At 33.0% G+C, this 23,294-nt stretch overlaps 1 protein-coding gene and 1 pseudogene across 1 annotated transcript; both read left to right on the top strand.

The window, feature by feature from the left end:
* Positions 1-16,462: 16,462 nt before the first annotated feature.
* Positions 16,463-18,138, top strand: LOC132255341 (stilbene synthase 4-like; annotated as a pseudogene).
* Positions 18,139-19,708: 1,570 nt separating this feature from the next.
* Positions 19,709-21,622, top strand: LOC100853745 (stilbene synthase 4-like). The gene is made up of 2 exons (XM_003634027.4): positions 19,709-20,208; positions 20,400-21,622. The coding sequence occupies exons 1-2, from the start codon at positions 20,031-20,033 to the stop codon at positions 21,398-21,400; spliced, it is 1,179 nt and encodes a 392-aa protein (XP_003634075.1). The 5' UTR covers positions 19,709-20,030; the 3' UTR covers positions 21,401-21,622.
* Positions 21,623-23,294: the final 1,672 nt, after the last annotated feature.

Here is a 23,294-nt window from a genome sequence, read left to right as displayed (position 1 = left end):
CGATTGTTGGAGACCTCCTCAAAGACCTCAAGTTAAAGTCATTGTTTATTCTTGTGTATGTTATCAAAATGAAGGAAGAATATATCCGAGTTTTTGTTAACCATACAAGAAAATTTTCAACATATGCTGCTAATTTGAAAAATATGTAAAACGAGTGGAATTCAGGTGGGGTACTCTACAGTTCATATAAGTTAAATAAGATAGCCACCACCACAACATGGGTGATGTCTACAGCTGATAGACACGCTTGAGAAGTGGGCCCATGTAAGAGCAGTGGATAACTTGGCAACAGTTGCCAAGTGCGAAGGTTGGTGTGTGGATGACATGGCTGGACTTGATTGGTTGGCTTGGATTAGAAGAATATGGTGGACGTTGAATCTGGTTCATGCCGGCTCCATGCTGTGTCCTTGAGGGGCCTGTGAATATTTCTAAAGATTTATTTTATTTGCAATGAGGAGTTTATTTTAATATATATATATATATATATATATATATATTTAAAAATAAAATAAAATAAAATAAAAGGTTTCCTGTGCTAGGGCTATGGCTGCAGGTGAGACTTTAGGATAATTTTGTGACTGTAAATTAGATCTAGGTTTTTGACAAAAATAGTGAATTGAATTTTAGAGCTTCCAATAAATTTACTATTAGACTTACTAAATAAATGTTTTAGAAAAGTTGTAAAAATTTTATAATCCGCAACACTTTTAATCATAAATTTGAGTAACAACGGTAATTACATTTATTAGTTTTTTTTCATTTTTCTCATATATTCATATGATTTTTGACATTCAATAATAAGATAAATGGTAGTGAAATTAACATTTTTCTTTTAATAAACTTTTTTTAATTAAGTTTTTTTTCATAATTATATTTAAAAAATTATAGTAAAATGCTTTAACATTGTTAAAATATATTCAATCCCTATTTATCTTTAGTTTCCTTATATTCCGATCATTGTGATGTCATTCTAAGTTCTATCTCAATTTCTCCTCAGTTCCTTTGGCCTTCTTCATTACAATGTCATTCTAGATTCTATCTCAATTTATCCTTGGTTCCCTTGGATTCCTATCATCGCTGCACCATCCTAGGTTCTATATTAGTTTATCCTTAATTCCTTTTCACTCTCGTCATTACAACATCATCCTAGGTTCTACCTAAGTTTATTCTTAACTCCTTTGGACTCTTGTCATTGTGACGCAATCCTAGGTTATTTCTTAGTTTATCCTTAGTTCCTTTTGATTCTTGTCATTGCAACGTCGTCCTAGGTTCTATCTAAGTTTATACTTAGCTCCTTTGGATTCCCATCATTGTGACACCATCCTAGGTTCTATCTTTATTTATGCTTAGTTCCTTTAGACTCTAATTATTATGATGTTATCTTAGGTTTTATCTCAATTCATCCTTATTTCCTTTGTATCCCTATCATTGTGACACCATCTTACATTCTATTTGTGATGCCATCCTAGGCTTTATCTCAATTTATGCTTAGTTCCTTTGGATGCCCATCATTATGACTCCATCCTAGCTGTATCTAAGTTTATTCTTAGCTCCTTTGGACTCCCATCATTTCCACGTCATCCTAGACTCTATCTCAATTTGCCCTTAGTTCATTTGGACTCCTACCATTGTGACATCATCCTAGGTTTTATCTCAGTTTTTCCTTGGTTCCCTTGGATTCTCATCATTGCAAGATCATCATAGGTTCTATCTCAGTTTATCCATAGTTCCTTTGAACTCCTATCATTGTGATGCCATCCTAGGTTCTATCTAAGTGTATGCTTAACTCCTTTGGTCTCTCATGATTACGATGTCATCCTCAATTTTATCTCAGTTTATCCTTAGTTCATTTGAATTCTCATCATTACAACGTCATCCAAAGTTCCATATGAGCTTATTCTTAGCTACTTTGGACTCTTATCATTTTGACATCATCCTAGTTTTTATCTTAGTTTATCCTTAGTTTCTTTGAACGCTCGTCATTGTGACACCATGCTAGGTTTTACTCCGTTTACCTTTAATTCTTTTGGACTCCCATCATTACAACGCCATCCTAGGTTCTATCTCAATTTTGGTAACCTTTCTTAAAATAAACTCTTTATCATGACATTTTCTAAAACCGTTATTTATTTCTTAAACCGGGACTCCTATGCTAAAAGAATTGCTCTTTTATTCTTTTATCCTTGAACTATCTATATCCACAAAAGTCTTTCTTCTCTTAAAGGGGAGAGCCTAAAAGACTTGGTAGTTTTATCCTTCTCTTCGGGGAAAAGAGCCAGGAGGACCACTATCACTAGAGGTGTCATTATCTTTCTCTTAGGGGGAAGAGTTTGGAGAACCACCTATCCAAACCAAGTGGATAGTCTAAAAAAGAAATAACAATATGACTTTTCACAACTAGTTTTAGAAAAATAACAATGGAAAATACTTCTCATGAAATTTATTTTTCTTTAAGAAAAATCCCTAAGGCCATGGGATAAACAAAAATCCAGGTAAAACAACCATTAGCATACCCTAGAAAGCTTATATCATGTTGTTTACTAACCTAAGGCTCTGATACCAATTATAGGAAACCCCATATATTTTTAACCCTAACCCAAACTTAGGTTAAGTATATGAAACTTTCCCTAGGGCTTCTATATCCTAGCAATGAAGCAAATAAATAAATAAATAAATAAATAATAATAATAATAATAATAATAATAATAGTTATAATAATAATAATACATAAGGGTATATAAGAATATGGAATAACAAAGCTTTAAAAAATTGTCTAGATTTGGATGTTCCCAAATCAAATCTATGCGGTGAAGAAGATGCTTGAAAACTTTGAAGGTCTTGTACCTTTCTCTCTCTCTCAAAAAATGAAAGATAACTTTTTGAAAAGTGATTATGAAACCTTAACCCCTAAAGGGGATATTTATATGGTTTCCCTACTAAGCTTAAGTAAGTTAAACCACATAAGCTTATGTTACTTAATGTAGCCCAAAAGGGGTCCTAATTGATTAATTAATCACACAAGATCATCTAATTAATTAATTAGCCTAATCTAGAAACCTTATTCACCACCCCTTATGCAACCTTATGTAATTATCAAAACGCTCTTATGCACAAGAGTGAATCGAGAGTCGATCCAACACTCGTAAACCTTGTCATCATGGTATATGAGCTTAGAGTGGGGACCACTAGGACCCATAAGAGTACTTGGTCCTTTAAAATCAAATTATGAAGTTGATTCAGCATCCTGTTATAGAGAATCAACTGCACTTCAATACCCTATGTAAATAACAATGAGACAAAGCTTGGGTCTATGACTTATTATCCACTACATGTAGATTCCCTATGAATTGGTGTTTATAATCTAACAAGGTAGTGCTATCACCTATTAAAATTACCTCTCTAATATTTGAGTTATAGATCTCATTTATTATGTGAGCAATTAACGTACTCTAGCTCCAATGGGCATATGTGAAATTTCTACTAAAAGAAATACTATGGTCATAGTCTTCTAGATCACATGTCCTTTGGATTACCCAAATGGACACAATGTCTCAAACCTATAAGATATCATGGTGTCTTTATTTACAACACCTATTGTTTCCAACCTTCATCAATAGTGACTCAATTCATAGGGACATGTGACCACCACAAGGTCTCACTTATAGATTAAAGCCTTTTATTGACTTTAGCACAAACTCAATATCCTCTCAAGGTTGGAAGTCCATGCAGTATAGTAGTTTAATGATGTTGGGAAATCTAGATTTCTCCATTCTCTAAACTTGAATATTGTAAAGTGCATGTAAATTATCCTAGGGCTTCTCTAAATCTACCAAAAATGAAACATATGGCTACAAAAACCATATTAAGATAAATATCTAGAGATGAAAAAGAAAAAGTCATACCCTAACTTAGATATTCCCAGATCAATTCCATGTGGATAAGAAGAAGTCTGAAGGTCTTGTACACCCAAGATCTTCTACTTGATGACTCAAACCATGATTTTGGCACTTCAAAGTATGGGTAATGGAAAAGAAAAAACTTTGACTATCTCTCTCTCTCTCTCTCTTTAGGTGTAAAATGACTAATTGAAAGTCATTAGGAAACTGTAATCCTTAAAAGGGTATGTATAGGGTTAGCCACTAGGCTTAAGTGACTTGTGCCCATCGAGGCTTGAGTCACTTAATCTAATCCAAAACAAGTCCTAATTTATTAACTAACCACATAGGGCTTTCTAGTTAGTCAATTAGACCAATCTAGAGACCTTTTTCACTATCATTTGTGTTACCGTGCATAATTACTAAAACACTCTTATGTATAAGAGTGAACTTAGAGCTTCAACTTTCATAAATTGTGTCATCATGGTATATGAGGTCAGAGTGGGGACCATTGGAACCCATAGAAGTATTGGCTCCCTCAAAATCTAATTTTGAAGTTGATTCAACATTCCACTAAAGAAAATTAACTATATACTAGTACCTTATGTAAATAACAATGAGACAAAGCTTGGGTCCATGACCTACCATCCACTGCATGTTGACTCCTCATGAATTGATATCTGTAATCTAATAAGGTAGTGTTATCACCTATCACCTATCAAGATTATCTCAATAATCCTTGAGTCACAACTCTCACTTATTATATTATCAATTGATGTATTCAAACTCATAAAGAACATATGTTAAATTTCACTTAAGGAATTACTGCGACATTATAGATTTCATGATCACATGTCCTTTGGATCATCTAAGGGGACACAATGTGTCAATTTCATGAGATATCATGATGCATTTATTGAGAATACGTATTATCACTTGCCTCCATCAAGAATAACTCAATTTATAAGGATATATGACTACTTTAGGATTTCACTCATAAGTTAAAGCCTCTTGTTGATTTTAACATAGTTTCAATATCCTCGCAAGGTTGAGAGTCTACACAATCTAGTAGCTTAGTAAATCATGACAATAGATAGTCTTATGTCATGATTCATTGTATGTCTTGTCCAATATACACTACTGCACTCACTATGGGAAATTAGTTTTGATGGTTATGATAAACCATCCCTCAAATTAGGAGGTAATGCACTACAGTCTCTATTGGATTGCCAAAATCCATAAATTGACTATGGACAACTTATCTATTTACATGAATCTAATGACTTGTATCCTTTATCCAACTCCTAATACACCCAAGTCATGTACAATGTAAGAGATATGAGTTAAATGTTCAAATCAATGTCAATGCATAAAAGGGATAACCCAAGGATAGTAAAGTCTAACTTTGTTACAGTATTTCTTGCTTTTAAAGGCTCAATCCTAACAAGTGAATCATGATAACTAATAGCCTTACATCATGATTTACCATAAGTCTTATCCAATGTACATCACATACAATAGTGCACTCGCCATGGGAAAACCATCCCGATGACCAATACAAGTCATCTTCCCAATTAGGAGGTAGTGCACTACAGTTTCAAAATAGATTTCCCAAATCCATTAACCAACTATGGACAACTCATCACTTTTCAAAGAACCCATGACTTACATCATGATTCGCCATAAGTCTTGTCCAGTGTGTATTACATATAATAGTGCACTTACCATGGAAAACCATCCCGATGACCAGAACAAGTCATCCCCCTAATTAGGAGGTAGTGCAATACAGTCTCAAATAGATTGCCCAAATCCATTAACCAACTATGGATGGCTCATCACCTTGTAAGGAACCCATGACTTGGATCTTCTGTGTAACTCCTAATGCTCCCAAGCTATGTACAATACAAGTGATGTGGGTGTGTATACTCAAATTAGTAACTAATTAATGCAAATAGGATAATAAATGAGAAAACAAGAAACATAGATAAAAAATTTATAAATGAATCTCAATCTATTATATCATATCATGTTTTTTTAGGCTCAATCCTAACAACGCAAAAGAAAAATGTGAAATATTTATACACCTTAATTGAGAAGACAATTTTGGGTAAAGCTATGAGGGTGAAGCCACACCATAGAGAGTATTTTCCTAGTGTTAAAGAAGTTGTCAAAGTAGAAAAGTGGAACAAGATGATCAAGATTCTATTTTCAAATAAGAGTACTCATTAGCATAAGGATGATACTAATTGAAAAAGGAATAAAGTTATCAAAAAAGAGAAAAATAGTTTCTCGAGTCTAGTTTGATGAAAATTTGAACTTGATACATGTTTATTCTCATTAATTATGTAAGATTGAATGAATTTGAGTCAATATTGAGGTTTTTGGAAGTTACCTCAAATAATTTATTCTGTATTTTTAGTAAAGACAATTTTATAGAGTTTGTATTTTAAAAAATTACCTTTTTAAGTTTGACTAGGATTATGAAACTATTTATTTAGGTTTAAACCATAAAGCTCTATAAATATGTGGTTTTACATATGATTTCAAGAGAGTGGAAAAGTTAACATAGAGTTAAGAAAGTTAGGCAAAGAGTGTATTAGGTTTATAGTAAAGGGAGGTTTAGAGAGTTTGAGTTTGTATTTATGAAGTTTATTAATAAATTTGACCTCTCTGTGTAGTGGATATAAGCAATTAGGCCAAACCATGTAAATATTTTCTTCTCTAGTTTATTTTATTATACTAACCTCATTTAGGTCAAACGAAATGAATAGAACAAGGAAGCCCCATTTTCTCGGTGTTTATGAATATATTTTTACACCAATTCAATATCAAAACAATTTCCTTTTGAATACTAGTTAAATCCATCCTTTTTATGTACGAATCACAAAGCTTATTGAGTAAGTATGCAAACTTATTTTTGCCCCACAAACAAAATAGAATAGCATAATTGGTTTTAGGCTATGAGGAAGCCCTTGGACCTAATGGGTCTAAAACTCACAAAAATCATACTTTGGGACAATGGGTGAACTGGCAATAAATTTATCTCAAGCTTATAGTTTCACTCATAAGGGAGTGTAAATGTGGATATCAAAAAAAGATAACCCTACATGTAGAATGAGAGAACTTGAGTCAAGGTCAAGATTGTTGGTAAATTTGACTCAAATTATTTATTTTTTAATTTGAGGAAATTCAATATTTGTAGAGTTAATGTTTGAGTAAATTGGCTTTTTAAGTTTGACAAGGATTCAAAAACTTATCATTAAGGGTTAATCTATAAGACTTTATTAATATATGGTTTTTTTCATAGGATTTCAAAAGAGAGGTAAAAAAGAGAACAAAAAGTGAAGAAAGATAGGCAAAGTTGTTAGGAAAAGCACAACACTCAAATACAATAGGAAAAATAAAATAAATTAGAGAAGATAAAATATTTACATGGTTTGACCTAATTGCCCATGTCCGCAATAGAAGGCGATCAATTTTATAATAAACTTTAGAATGAAAAAATAACAGCACCTAAATACAATTGGAAAAATAAAATAAATTAGAGAAGAGAAACAATTTATTTGGTTCAACCTAATCACCTATGTCTATTATAGAAGGAGATTGAATTTATTAATAAACTTAAAAAATATAGACTCAAATTGTATCAACCTCTCTACCCAAAACCCAATGCACCATTTTCCTATTTCTCTTCACTCTTCATTCATTTCTTTTCCATCTGTCATGAAATCCTATGTAAAGCCACGTATGGATAGAGTCCTATATGCTAACCCTAAAGGATAAGTTTTCAAATCTTAGTCAAACTTAGAAAGGTAATTTACTCAACCATAAACTCTACAAATATTGACTTTCCTAAAAATAAACAATAAATAATTTGATTCAAAATTACCAAAAATCTTTGCCTTGACTTAAATTCTCTCAATCTATATGTATATTTATCTCTCTGATTACTACTCAAAAAGTGCTATTTGATAGCTTGTAATTAACTCTTTTAAACACTTTTGAGTAGTAATTATTGCCTTTTAACCCAATTGACATATTAAGGACCTTTGCAATCACTTTTAATCACTTTGTGTAAGTTTTGGTGTTTTTGTTAGTAATTTGATCACCAAAGCAATCCAAGATGGAGGAGAGTTATTTGGAATCCATGGCAAAGCAATGGAAAGCTCAGAAACATGAAGAATCAGAGCTTTGAAGCCTTAAAGTCCTTTGCCATAACCAATCCGGAATGCAAGGAGGAGAAGTAAAGAGAGAATCTACCTTGAAGCATTTTTTATGACAGTCATTTCAGCCACTTTTGGAGTAATTCCTGAAGTCCAATTTATGCATACTTTATGTCGTTTCGAAGATCGGGAAGCCAACAATCCAATGCTTCAAACGGTTCGCAAATCAGAGTTGAAATGAAGAAGTTAGAGCCAATGGAAGCAGATCACTCCAAGCTGAAGGCCAATTTCGCAGGGCTGCGAAATCAGCCTTTGGCTGCGAAATCAGCCTTCGGCTGCGAAATCATTTCGCAGCCATCTTGTTCGTCTGCGAAATTTCGCAGCCATTTTGTGCGCCTGTGAAATTCTCCTGAGTGCTTCCAGATATTTGCGACCAACGTTTTTTGATATTTTGCTTCAGATATTTGTTGTCTAAATCCCAATTCTCTCCTTGTAATCCACCAATTAGATGATTCCTTAGTTGTTAAGCAAGGATATAGGGGTAAACAACCTGTTATATATTGTTTTGTAATTTTCATTTTATGAGGGTCGGGGAACTTTCCCCAGAGGACCAACTTTTGTAAAGTTTATTTTTAGCTAAATACAGAGTATCTTTTGCTTTCTTTTCTCTTTTTCTTTCTCATTTTCTTAGTAGCCAAACATCCTTGGAGGATGAAATCCCCAAGGATGAGAGGCTAAAACCTTTTAGTTTCTTGAAGTAATGGATGCCATGTGAAGCTCCCGTGTCAGGATGGAGATTTCCAAGCCATAAATGTAAGTAGCTGAGCGTCATAAATGTTTTCATTCAAAGTAAAGCTTTTAATCCCTCTGACTTGCTTTGAATGGCCAATACTTGATAATCTTTCGGTCTCAGTGGATTCTTATTGTTAGATCCACTGACGTTCATTAGTTATCTCCTACGAGCCATTGTATTGCAAGTCGAGGAGATGACCTATATCATTAAAAGGGCATTTATGAGGTTCAACTACCCTTTTTGTAAGTTTTCAAGGACTAAAACTCAGTTGTTAAACTCATACCGGTTCGGGAAGTAAGCATCACCTTAGTTGCTTCCCCAACTCGAGGTGAAAAGTCCCAAAATCTCCATTTTTACACAGTGAGTTAAGCATGGCTATCCAAAGCTTTGAGAAACTTCTTTTTCCATCTTTTAACCTATTTTCATGTTAGTTTAGTTTACAACACCTTCATCTTTTTATGTTTTCATCTTAACCTAATTTTTATTAAGAAAAGTTCACTCCATCCTCCGAACTTCACTAGTTAAAGTAAAAACCCTTCCCAGTGTTCGATCCTAGAGCCACTATACTATAGTAGCTTTGCTACTTTAGTGTAAGGACCTTAGGTATAAATTTTGTTGATACCCTTACATGCCAAGCTACCAAGAGTCGGGTTGTCACTCTCCTTTCAAATGCTCATTGAACTTGTCTTGAGAAATCGTCTTTATCTTCTTTATAACTTCATTTGGTTTCCAATTTGTCTCATCTTTATGCCTATAAGTGCCTTTACTTGAAAATAGAGTCTTGATCATCTTGCCTTAGTGTTTTTTTTTTATAATTTTTTTAATCTTATATCAACATCTTGTCATGTTCTTCTAAATCTAATCTAATAATTTCTTTAGGATAAAACTCTTCATGGTTGCTCCATCACCATAACTCCACCTAACATTGTCTTCCCAATCAATGTTTTAAAAATGTTTCATCTTTTCCTTTTTTATAGCTATCAAAGCCCCTTTATTAATGTTCATAATATTGTTCTTTGTAGAAAAATTATAACCCATAATTCTTAGAGTTCCCAAAAAAATTAAAGTCTTTCTTAACTTTAGAACATGTTTAACATTAGTCAATGTCCTTACAATACCATTTAACATCATCACTTTTATAGTACCAATCCTAATGATTTTGGAGCTTGAACAATTTCTTATTAAAGTTGTAGTAGCATTGCATTCCTTATAGGTATCAAACAACTCCTTATATGGGCCCATATGAAATAAACATCAAGAATCTAAAATCTAAAAGTCATAAAAATTTTCATCACCTATAATAATAAAAACATTACCTTATCAAACTTTTTATCAGTAATATTAATAGATTCAGGAATTTTCTTTTCCTCTTGTTGCTTTGTCATTTCTTCACGATACCTTATGACAAGTTTTTTTTTTTTTTTTTTTTTTGTGGAAATAATAACACTCCACATCCCCCTAATAGTCTGATTGAAAATGATCAATTCCTCTATCTTAATATCTCTCTTATGATTTACTCCTACCACGATGTGATTCAGACTTCACAATAAGAACTTATTCAATATGAAACGAACTACTTGGTTTCTTATAGATTTTTATTTCTAGACGAGCAATTGACACCTCATCCACAATAAACGTTTTCTTTCCAATTAAAAGCGTAATCACCAATGTCTCATTTTATTTTGATAGGGATGCCAATAAAATAATAATTGCATCTTCCTCCTCACTATTGACCTTTATGCTCAATAAATAGGTTATACACTTATTAAATTTATTTATATGAATATAAATTCCTTCATTCATTTTCAAACTCATAAATTGTTCATTACCAAATATATATATATATATTGAGTTTTGTCAACCCACCTAAGTTTACTTTTTTAATGGATTTCAGTTGTTACGAATTTCTAAGACACCTACTCCATTGTAAATTAAATTACCCATTGCTTATACATGTAATTATTTTATCAACAATAATTGCAATAGTAAATATCCGTTGACAAAAGAGTATTATTGTGATGGATTTAAACCATTGCAAATCGACTAATCTACTTTGTTATAAAAGTAATTTATCCATAAAAAATAAATGACCTCTCCCAAACAATTTTCTTACATAAAACCATACATTTATAGAGTTTATAGGCTAATCCTAAATAATGAGCTTCCTATGATTAGTGTGCTAGTGTTTATAGTTACACATTGGACAAGACCTATGTTATGTCATGACTTAAGACTATCAAGTAGTCATGACTTCCTAATATTGCTTCATTGTGTTGTCTCTCAACCTTGAGAGAATATTGAGCTTAAAGTTAGCATTGACTTTGACCTATGGGTGAGATCGTAAGTTGATCATATATTCCTTATGGATTAGGTCACTGTTGATGGAAACCGATAGTAATAGTTATTCTCAATAGAGACACCATGATATCCCATAAGATTGAGACAAAGTGTCCCCTTAGATAATCCTTAGGAGGTGTGTTCATGTAAACTATGGTCATAATAGTTCCTTAAGTGCAACTTGACATAAGCTCTTAGAGAGCTAAGATATGTTAGCTGAATACACAATAGGAGGATTTGTAACTTAAGGATAGTGAGGTACTTTTGAAAGACTGATAACTTTGTTAGACTACGAACATTAGTTCATGGAAAAACTAAATGCAATAGATAACAAGTCACAAACCCGAGCACTTAGTGTCTCGTTGTTAGTTATACAGGGTACTGGAATGCAATTGATTATTTATAGTGGAATGTTGAATCAACTCCAAAATTGGATTTTACAGGAGCTAGTATTATCCTATGGGCCTTAATGGTCCATTTTCAAACTCATATACCTTGTTGGCATGGTTTATGACGATTAGATTGACTCTAGGTTTATTTTTGGACATTAGGGTGTTTTGAAAATTATACAAAGTTGCATAGAGGTTAGTGAATAAAGTCTTTAGAATTGGCTAACTGATTAATTAGATGATTATATTAGGTTAATTAATCAATTAGGACCTGTTTTGAGATTGATTAAGTGACCCAAGCCCTTAATGGGCTCAAGTCACTTAAGCCGAGTTGGAGAACCTTATAAATACCCCTTAGGGGTCTATCATTTTTTCATAAGTGAGTCATCTTCCACCATCTAGAGTGAGATTCATAGCCTCCATCCTCACTTTTTCTCAACCAGTTGTGCACCAGGATTAAGGAAGAGCCATCAAACAAAAGATCTTAGGTATATTCGAGACCTCCAACAACTTTTATTTTCATCTTTATCGTATGGATTAGATTTCAGAATATCCGAATCTCAAGTGATATTTTCTAATGAACATTTTGAATCCTATTAATGTTTAAAATTGCAATTTTTCTATTGTGCATAGGATTTAGAAAAGCCTAAAAAGTTTTGCATGTAGTTAATCTGATTTTGGGATATGAAATTAAGAAATATAGGACAGGTTTATCTCTCTTTGGTACCTACCTTTGCACCCTCAATGAGTAATGTGCTACCACTACACAATTAGAATAAATGTGTCAAGTTCAAACTTTTGTTGAGCTTAACTCAAGATACCACCCTTGCCTTCTTCATAACTTCATTTGTTTTGCAATTAGTCTCATCTTTGTGCCAATAAGCCTTTAGTTGAAAATGGAGTCTTGATCATCTTATCATTGTGTTTTCTTATAATACTAACATCTTGTCACATTTTTTTCTAAATCTAGTCCAATAACTTCTTTGTCATAAAACTCTTCATGACATTATTCCACCATCACAACTCCAACTAACAATGTCTTTTCAGTCTAAGTGTATAAAATGTTTCACCTTTTTTTCTTTTTATAACTATCAAAACATCTTTATTAATATTTATAATATCGTTTTTTGTAGAAAAGTTATAACCCACAATGCTTGGAGCTGTCAAAGAAATTAAACTCCCTTCTCAACTTTAGAACATGCTTAACATTAGATAATGTCATTACAACACTATCAAACAACTTCACTTTCCTAGTACCAATCCTAATGGTTTTAGAGCTTGAACCAATTTCTATTTAAACAGTACCAGCATTACATTCCTAATAGGTATCAAACCACTTCTTATATGGGCTCATATGAAATGAACATCAAGAATCTAAAATCCAAGAGTTACAAAAACTTTCATCAACTATAATAGAAAGAACATCACCTTACTTATTAAACTTTTTATCAACAATATTAGTAGATTTCAAAGCCTCTTGAAATTCAATATTTTTCTTTTCTTCTAGGTGCTTTGTCATTTTTTCACAATACCTCATGATACATCCCTTTTATGGAAATAATAACCCTCTACAATCCTCTAGTAGTGTGATTGGAAATGATCAACTCTCCTATCTTAATATCTCCTTCATGATTTACTCCTATCACAATGTGATTTAGACTTCATCATAAGAGCTTGTTTAATATGAAACAAACTACTTACTACTTAATAATTTTTGTCTCTAAACAAGCAGTTAACACCTCATCCATAGTAAACATTGTCTTTCCAACTAAAAAGCATACTCACCAATGTCTTAGATGATCTTGGTAGGGATGCCAATAAAATAATAGTTTCTCATTAATGTTGACCTTTACACTCAACAAATGGGTCATACACTTATTAAATTTATTTATATAAATATGAACATCAGTTCTTTAATCCATATTCGACTTATATAATTGTTTCTTCAAATATAGTCTATTTGTTAAGGGATTTTGATATATCAATTTTCTCTAACTTCTCCCTTAATTGAGAAGGATATTTCTTATTCAAAACAATATATTTTATTTTATGAGTCAAACTTAAATGAATAGTGCCTACCACTCTTACATCTAATTCTTCTCATTTTTCATTCATCATGTTCTCTAGTTTCTTACCTAGTAACACTTTGAGAAGTCATTGTTGCACCAAACTATCTCTAACAATACCATGCTAGAAACTAAAATTATTCTTTCCATCAAAGTACTCAATATCATACATTATGTCAAACATCATTTTCTAAATAATTTTCCCATGATCTTCACAACATGACTCTTGTACCACTTGTTAGGAAATCACAACACCCAAACACACTAAGAAACATTAAGTGAAATAGAAAAGTCAAAAGATTTGCATGGTTCTACATAATCACCTACATCTATGGGAAAGAGGAATCAAATTTATAAATAAAGTTAAAAAATACACAACCAAACTCTCTCAACCTATTTCTACCCAAACTCTGATACACACGTTGTCTATCTTTGTTCATTTTTCGTTTACTTTTTCACTCTCTTGAAATCCTATATAAAACCAGATATCTATAGAGTTGTATAGATTAATCCTAAACGATAAGTTTCCAAATCCTACTCAATGTTATAAGGATAATTTATCTAAAACCTAAACTCTATGAATATTGACTTTAGTAAAAATAAAAAAATAAAAAATTTGAGTCAAAATTACCAACACATAAGGCCCATTCTATTGACTTTCAAATAATATAGCAAGTGTATTCTCAAATGCTTCTAAACAAATTCTTTCTATCTCTTTCTTTACTTTAGATCTTGAGTTCATAATTAACCCAAAATAATATATAGGTAAATGTATGTGAATATTATGTATGAATGAGAGAGATGATCCAACTTATTAATTTATAAACGACATCAACAAAGTATTGCTCATTATAAAACTCCTGATCTAATTAAGTTAATACTCCTACATTGTCTCAATTCAATCTAAATATCAATAAGAAATAATGTAGTGTGAACATAGATTAAAATATCACAAAAAGTCATTGAAATATCAAATATTTTTAAGTATATCGACTATGATGATTATGATACAAGGAAGAGATAATTGGTGGAGAGGTGAATTTTGGAATAATTTCACTATTTTTTTTTTTCCAGGATTTCCATGGTATCACATTGACACAACACCTAAACTCTATTTTTAAGGCACAAAAGGGAAAGGGGTCATTAGTATGACCCTCACCAAGCAGGGAGGTAGGAATGGCAACGAGGCGGGTTCGGGATGAATCACCCCCATCCCAACCCCACCCCGTTTATTAAAAACAATTCTCATTCTCACCCCGTTTAACTTTTTTTTTTAAAAAAAAAAAAAATTACTTTTAAATTTTTTAATTACATTAAAATAAATATATTTTATAAATAATAAAATTATTATATTTTTATAACTTATTTTATTAAATTTTTTATTATTATCTATATATTAAAAATAGTAAAATTTAAATTTAAATTAAATTAATTTTAAATTTTAAATTTAATTTAATTTTAAAATTAATTTTATATATAATTAGTGCGGGGCGGGGTGGGATGGGGCAATACCCGAACCCGCCCCTGGTTTAAAAAAAAAATCTCATACCCGTCCCAAACCCGTTTATTAAAATTAAACCCGGTCCCATTAGGGGCGGGTACCCGAAAAAAACCGGCCCCATTGCCATCTCTACAGGGAGGCCCATATGTACTTAGGTTTCATATATACTAATTTAATTTTAGTAAATAGAATAATTTTAATTATCTTATTTTTAAATTTCATTTGACTCATTATTGAAAATATAAAAGCAATCATGGTAATTTTCTTAATAAATTAATATTTTTTTATATCCCTTTATATAATAAATAAATAATATATATATATTTTTCAAACAAATAATAATAATTATACATATATCATAATTTCTTTTATATCTTTAAATACATTTAAACTACATATATCATTATTTTAGTAATAAATGAAATAAACTTATTTCAAGTACTATTGTAAATTTTTTTTTATAAAGTAACTTTAATATTTGTATTATTATTTATTTTATAATTTATTGAAGTTTTTTTTAAATATTTTTATAAATTTTGATTTTTTTATTTTTTTTAAATGGATCTTTGATTGTGACAAAGGCCATCATCGCCAAAGATTCTCCATAATTATAGCTCAGTAATTAGTGTATCCTCCTTGGACTACATATTTAATCTGATTTTCATAATTCTTTTAAAATCATGATTGGTGAAAAATCATAATTTAAAAAGGAAAATTCAAATAGGTATTATATGGCCTAAAAAATTATACACTTAAGCAACTTTCATTCAAAATGTAGGAAATTAAAAATTAATTAGACAGTATCATTTTTATCAATCATATTTTTCTCTCAAGTGGTATTTGATATCAACATTATTCAAAGAAGTTCCGATATTAATAACTTTGATTAAAAAATTATTAATTTATGACTTGAATATATAATCTACGTCATTATAGATTTTCTAAAATTCTGTATTAATATCGATCTTTAGCTTGGTCCAGCCGGCAGCTGCTAGCCCAGCATGTGATAAATATGGGTCTTTGTCCCGGCAAGTCAAGAATCCCAACTCAATGGCCAAGTATTAATTATTGTACTTGGGGCCCACATGGACACTACCAACTTGGAGTCAAAAAGGGCAAGCTTCCAACTACTTACATGAGCTGAAGACAAAGAGAAAAGAGTTATAAAGGAAGAAGAAAGACAAAAAGAAAAATAAAATAATGGAAACGGAAGCCTACCAAGTTGGAAATCAAACCCCATGTCACTGGATTATTCAAATGCACACCCACATACATGCAAGTGGATGAGAGTTGGTGAGACAAAGCATTTGTGGTGATTATAAATACCAACCTCAAGACAACACTTTGGCCAGCCAGCTCCAAGCAAGCTCCTAAAATTTCATTTCTCTTTCCTTCTTCAAATTTGAGTAGTCATCACACACTAATCAATGGCGTCTGTGGAGGAAATTAGAAATGTTCAGCGTGCCAAGGGTCCGGCCACCGTTCTAGCCATTGGCACAGCTACCCCGGACAACTGTCTGTACCAGTCTGATTTCGCCGATTACTATTTTCGGGTCACTAAGAGCGAGCACATGACCGAGCTCAAGAAGAAGTTCAACCGCATCTGTAAGTATAATTTTAACATCCTGTGTACTCATTTTAAATTAATTCAATGCATCTGTGCGCGATGGTATGAGCGGAATAAGCTTTTATATTGTACTAAGATGAATTTTTTTACACTCACTTGAACGATGTTGATCATCTTGAACAATGAATGCCTTGAGCTCACATATTACTCCCGTTTAATTTATATACAGGTGATAAATCAATGATCAAGAAGCGTTACATTCATTTGACCGAAGAAATGCTTGAGGAGCACCCAAACATTGGTGCTTATATGGCTCCATCTCTTAACATCCGCCAAGAGATTATCACTGCTGAGGTGCCCAAGCTTGGCAAGGAAGCAGCATTGAAGGCCCTTAAAGAGTGGGGTCAGCCTAAATCGAAGATCACCCACCTTGTATTTTGTACCACCTCAGGTGTAGAAATGCCTGGTGCAGATTATAAACTCGCTAATCTTTTAGGCCTCGAACCATCTGTCAGAAGAGTGATGTTGTACCATCAAGGGTGCTATGCAGGTGGAACTGTCCTTCGAACTGCCAAGGATCTTGCAGAGAATAATGCAGGAGCATGAGTTCTTGTAGTGTGCTCTGAGATCACTGTTGTTACATTTCGTGGGCCTTCAGAAACTGCTTTAGACTCTTTAGTTGGCCAAGCCCTTTTTGGTGATGGGTCAGCAGCTGTAATCATTGGATCAGATCCCGATATCTCGATTGAACGACCACTCTTCCAGCTTGTTTCAGCAGCACAAACATTTATTCCAAATTCAGCAGGTGCTATTGCAGGCAACTTACGTGAAGTGGGTCTCACCTTTCAATTGTGGCCTAATGTGCCTAGTTTGATATCTGAAAACATAGAGAAGTGTTTGACTAAGGCTTTTGACCCAATTGGTATTAGTGACTGGAATTCCTTATTCTGGATTGCTCACCCAGGCGGCCCAGCTATTCTTGATGCGGTTGAAGCAAAACTCAGTTTAGATAAACAAAAACTCAAAGCAACAAGACATATTCTAAGTGAATATGGGAACATGTCAAGTGCATGTGTCTTGTTTATTTTGGATGAAATGAGAAAGAAATCGCTCAAGGAAGGAAAGACAACCACAGGTGAAGGATTGGATTGGGGTGTTTTGTTTGGCTTTGGGCCAGGCTTGACCATTGAGACCGTTGTGCTACATAGCGTTCAAATGGATTCAAACTAAGTGAAATGATAGGAAAAATGATCCACGAGCCATGTTCTATTAATCAAATATAGATAGTAAAGATATATCACCATGAAATCATCTTTACTTAGAATTTATTATTTGTTATTTATCGTTGTTGGAGGACTTTTTCAGAGACCTCAAGTTAAAATCATTGTTTATCCTTGTGTATGTTATCAAAATGAAAGAAATAATGGATTTGAGTTTTGTTTAGACATACAAGTGAGAAAATTTTCCAACATATTCCTTTTCCCGTGCTGATTTAGTTTGAGTTCTGCTTGAAAACCCCATGTAAGAATTTTCTTTTCTTTCCAAAAAAATCTTATCCAACTGAAGCCTTAAAAGTGACGCGGACTATTCATTTGAAAAATACGGAAACCAAGTTGGGTCCATAGTACATATAAATTAAATAAGATGGCCACCACAGCAACAAGGGTGACGTCTACTGCTACCTGAACATGCTGTAAGAAAAATATTACCGTTCATATGTCCTATTCCAGAAGTCACTTTTGGAGCTGAGAAAGCTCTTTTAATCAAATAGCATTTTATTTCATATTTAAACTCTTTATTTTTCAAACAATTAAAAATAATTTAAGAATTATACTCTTTTTTTGTTTGTTTTGCAGCCTTTTTTATAGTCCCTATTTCAGTGAAGTTTTCATACAAATTTCCAGAAAAATTGGACTCCATATAATTTGGACTTGACTAATTTGAATAGAAAAATCTTCCTTTGGTGAAAATGATTTCAATATTTTTTATTTTTTATTCATTTAGTTTTCCTTTCTTCTAGTCTAGCAATCCTTTCAGAAGACACTGACTTTATCATCTTTGCAGTCAACTAAAAGTGAAAAAGTTATGACTTATTTTCCTTATTATTTTATTTAAAAAACTTAAATAAATATGTTTAATTATAGAAATGTGTGGATTCTCCTTCTCATAAGTTTAAAATGTGAAAATGTGTTCTACACAAAAATTTCTTAAGTTGATGAATTAATTTGCAGCCGGTCGGCTGATGCTGAATTTGTCACTTCCCCCCTCCACCCCAAAGAGCATTCAAAAACCATCTGATATAATTTAAATCAGCATGAGATCGTTGAACAAGTCTCGGCCACCATCTATGACTTTATCAGCCTACCAGCTGCTAGTGGATTGGGAGCTGGTGGAAGTGTATGAATCCAAACCTATTAAAAATTTAAGCTAAGATATTAACTATGAAATGTAAATATTCTTAATATAAGTTTTAAACCTGAGTTAAGATTCTCAAGTTGAGTTTGTAAAACTTAATGTCTTTTATTTGATGATTTAAGTTGAATATAAATTTAATTATTGTTAAATTGTTGAGTTAAAACACATTATTAGAATTTTACTTTAAGCACTTAGCTTATTTAATAAAGTTAAGTTAAAATTTATTTTAAATGATTAAATTAACATATTTATATTCATTAGTTGTAATTAATTTTTACCTTCATTAGTCTTAAATACTAAATTTGACTACATAATCTACCTCATTGTAGATTTCCAAACGTCCAGCCGGCAGCAGGTAGCCCAGCATGTGAAAGATTTGGGTCTTCCATCATTGCAAGTCAAGAAGCCCAACTCCATGGTCAAATTATAGCATTCGGGGCATATGGAAGTGGTCCTACCAACTTGAAGTCAAAGAGGGTAAGCTTCCAACCACCTTACATGGGCTAAAGACAAAGGGTAAGCTTCCAACAACCTTACATGGGCTAAAGAAAAAAAGAATATAGTTATAGAGGAAGATCAAGAACGCAAAAAATAAAGAATGAAAACCGAAGCCTACCAAGTTAGAAATGATCAAATCCCATGTTACTGCAGCATGGGTTATTCAAATGCACACCTACCTACATGGGAGACCCTTCCCTTTCACATATCATCAAGTATCCATTGACTGGGCAGGACACCATTCAATTTCAATAGCGTCCAAGTGGATGAGGGTTGGTGAAACACAGCATTTCTTATGATTATAAATACAAACCTCAATACCCAACTTTGGCCAGCCAGCTCCAAGCACTTGTGCTCCTACAATTTCACTTCTCTTTCCTTCTTCAACTTTTAAGCTTCGATTTCAGTAGTCATCACACACAATCAATGGCGTCTGTGGAGGAAATTAGAAATGCTCAGCGTGCCAAGGGTCCGGCCACCGTTCTAGCCATTGGCACAGCTACCCCGGACAACTGTCTGTACCAGTCTGATTTCGCCGATTACTATTTTCGGGTCACTAAGAGCGAGCACATGACCGAGCTCAAGAAGAAGTTCAACCGCATCTGTAAGTATAATTTTAACATCCTGTGTACTCATTTTAAATTAATTCAATGCATCTCTGCGCGATGGTATGAGCAGAATAAGCTTTTATATTGTACTAAGATGAATTTTTTTACACTCACTTGAACGATGTTGATCATCTTGAACAATGAATGCCTTGAGCTCACATATTACTCCTGTTTAATTTATATACAGGTGATAAATCCATGATCAAGAAGCGTTACATTCATTTGACCGAAGAAATGCTTGAGGAGCACCCAAACATTGGTGCTTATATGGCTCCATCTCTTAACATACGCCAAGAGATTATCACTGCTGAGGTACCCAAGCTTGGTAAGGAAGCAGCATTGAAGGCTCTTAAAGAGTGGGGTCAGCCTAAATCGAAGATCACCCACCTTGTATTTTGTACCACCTCAGGTGTAGAAATGCCTGGTGCAGATTATAAACTCGCTAATCTTTTAGGCCTCGAACCATCTGTCAGAAGAGTGATGTTGTACCATCAAGGGTGCTATGCAGGTGGAACTGTTCTTCGAACAGCTAAGGATCTTGTAGAGAATAATGCAGGAGCACGAGTTCTTGTGGTATGCTCTGAGATCACTGTTGTTACATTTCGTGGTCCTTCCGAAGATGCTTTGGACTCTTTAGTTGGCCAAGCCCTTTTTGGTGATGGGTCTGCAGCTGTAATTGTTGGATCAGATCCAGATATCTCGATTGAACAACCACTCTTCCAGCTTGTTTCAGCAGCACAAACATTTATTCCAAATTCAGCAGGTGCTATTGCCGGCAACTTACGTGAAGTGGGTCTCACCTTTCAATTGTGGCCTAATGTGCCTAGTTTGATATCTGAAAACATAGAGAAGTGTTTGACTAAGGCTTTTGACCCAATTGGTATTAGTGACTGGAATTCCTTATTCTGGATTGCTCATCCCGGTGGCCCAGCTATTCTTGACGCAGTTGAAGCAAAACTCAGTTTAGATAAACAGAAACTCAAAGCAACAAGACATATTCTAAGTGAATATGGGAACATGTCGAGTGCATGTGTCTTGTTTATTTTGGACGAGATGAGAAAGAAATCGCTCAAGGAAGGAAAGACAACCACAGGTGAAGGATTGGATTGGGGTGTTTTGTTTGGCTTTGGGCCAGGCTTGACCATTGAGACCGTTGTACTACATAGCGTTCAAATGGATTCAAACTAAGTGAAATGATAGGAAAAACCATTCACGAGCCATGTTCTATTAATCAAATATTGGTAGTAAAGATATATCACCATGAAATCATCTTTACTCAGAATTTATTATTTGTTATTTATCGTTGTTGGAGGACTTTTTCAGAGACCTCAAGTTAAAATCCTTGTTTATCCTTGTGTATGTTATCAAAATGAAAGAAATAATGGATTTCTATTTTGTTTAGGCATGCAAGTGAGAAAAATTTTCATATTCCTTTTCCCGCGCTGATTTAGTCTTAGTTTTGCTTGAAAATTCCAAAAAATCGTATCCAACTCAAGGCCTAAAAGTGACAGACTACGAATTTGAAAAATATGGAAACCAGTTTGGTTCTACAGTGCATATAAATTAAATAAGATAGCCACCATCGAAACAAGGGTGATGTCTTACCTCTCATTAGTCCTATTAGATTAAGACATATACAAGACTGGTTCTATACTAACAAAACTTTCAATTATTATTCAAAATCTTATGATGTTACAATTATATCATTTAAACCTAACTTTTTACATAAGATAACATAACTCAAAATAACCCAAAATTTTGTTTAGCAGTCACTTTTGGAGCTGAGAAAGCTCTTTTAATCAAATAACAATTTTTTTTTCAAACAATTAAAAATAATTTAAGAATTATACTCTTTTTTTTTTCTTTTTCTTTTTCCTTTTTGTGTTTTGCAGCCTGTTTTTAAGTCCCAATTTTCAGTGAAGTTTTCATACATATTTCCAGAGAACTTTGACTCCGTATAATTCGGACTTGAGTAATTTCAATAGAAAAATCTTCCTTTGTTGAATATGACTTCATCGTCTTTTGCAGCCAACTAAAAGTGAAAAAGTTATGAATTATTTTACTTAATAAATAAATATGTTTAATTATAGAAATGTGTGGATTCTCCTTCTCATAAGTTTAAAATGTAGAAATGTGTTCTACACAAAATTTCTTAAGTTGATGAATTAATTTGCAGCCCCGGTCGACTGATGCTGAATTTGTCACTTTCCCCCTCCTCCCAAAAGAGCATTAAAAAACCATCTGATATAATTTAAATAAGCATGAGATTGTTGAACGAGTCTCCGCCACCATCTGACTTTATCAGCCTACCAGCTGCTAGTGGATTGGGAGCCGGTGAAAGTGTATGAATCCATACTTACTAAAAATTTGAGTTAAGATATTAATTATGAAATGTAAATATTCTTAATATAAGTTTTAAATTGTCGAGCTATGGGTCAATTGAAAAAGTGATTCCCAAGCTGACCGGTTAAAACTTAATGTTTTTTATTTGATGATTTAAGTTGTATTTAAATTAAATTATTGAGTTAAAACTCATTATTAAAATTTTACTTTAAGCACTTAGCTTATTTAATAAAGTTAAGTTAAAATTTATTTTAAATGACTAAATTAACATTTTTATATTCGTTATTTTAAATAGTAAATTTGACTACATAATCTACTTCATTGTAGATTTCCGAACGTCCAGCCGGCAGCAGGTAGCTCAGCATGTGAAAGATTTGGGTCTTTTATTATTGCAAGTCAAGAAGCCCAACTCCATGGTCAAATTACAGCATTCGGGGGATATGGAAGTGGTCCTACCAACTTCGAGTCAAAGAGGGTAAGCTTCCAACCACCTTACGTGGGCTAAAGACAAGAGGGTAAGCTTCCAACAACCTTACGTGGGCTAAAGACAAAAGGATTAGAGTTATAGAGAAAGATCTAAAGAATGAAAACCGAAGCCTACCAAGTTGGAAATGATCAAAACCCATGTCACTGCAGCATGGATTATTCAAATGCACGCCTACCTACATGCAAGTCCCTGCCCTTTCATGTATCATCAAGTATCCATTGACTGGGCAGGACACCATTCAATTTCAATAGC

Source organism: Vitis vinifera, chromosome 16 (assembly GCF_030704535.1).
Source record: "Vitis vinifera cultivar Pinot Noir 40024 chromosome 16, ASM3070453v1".
In the NCBI taxonomy this organism is placed as follows: domain Eukaryota; kingdom Viridiplantae; phylum Streptophyta; class Magnoliopsida; order Vitales; family Vitaceae; genus Vitis; species Vitis vinifera.
This window is presented reverse-complemented; position numbering and strand designations above follow the sequence as displayed.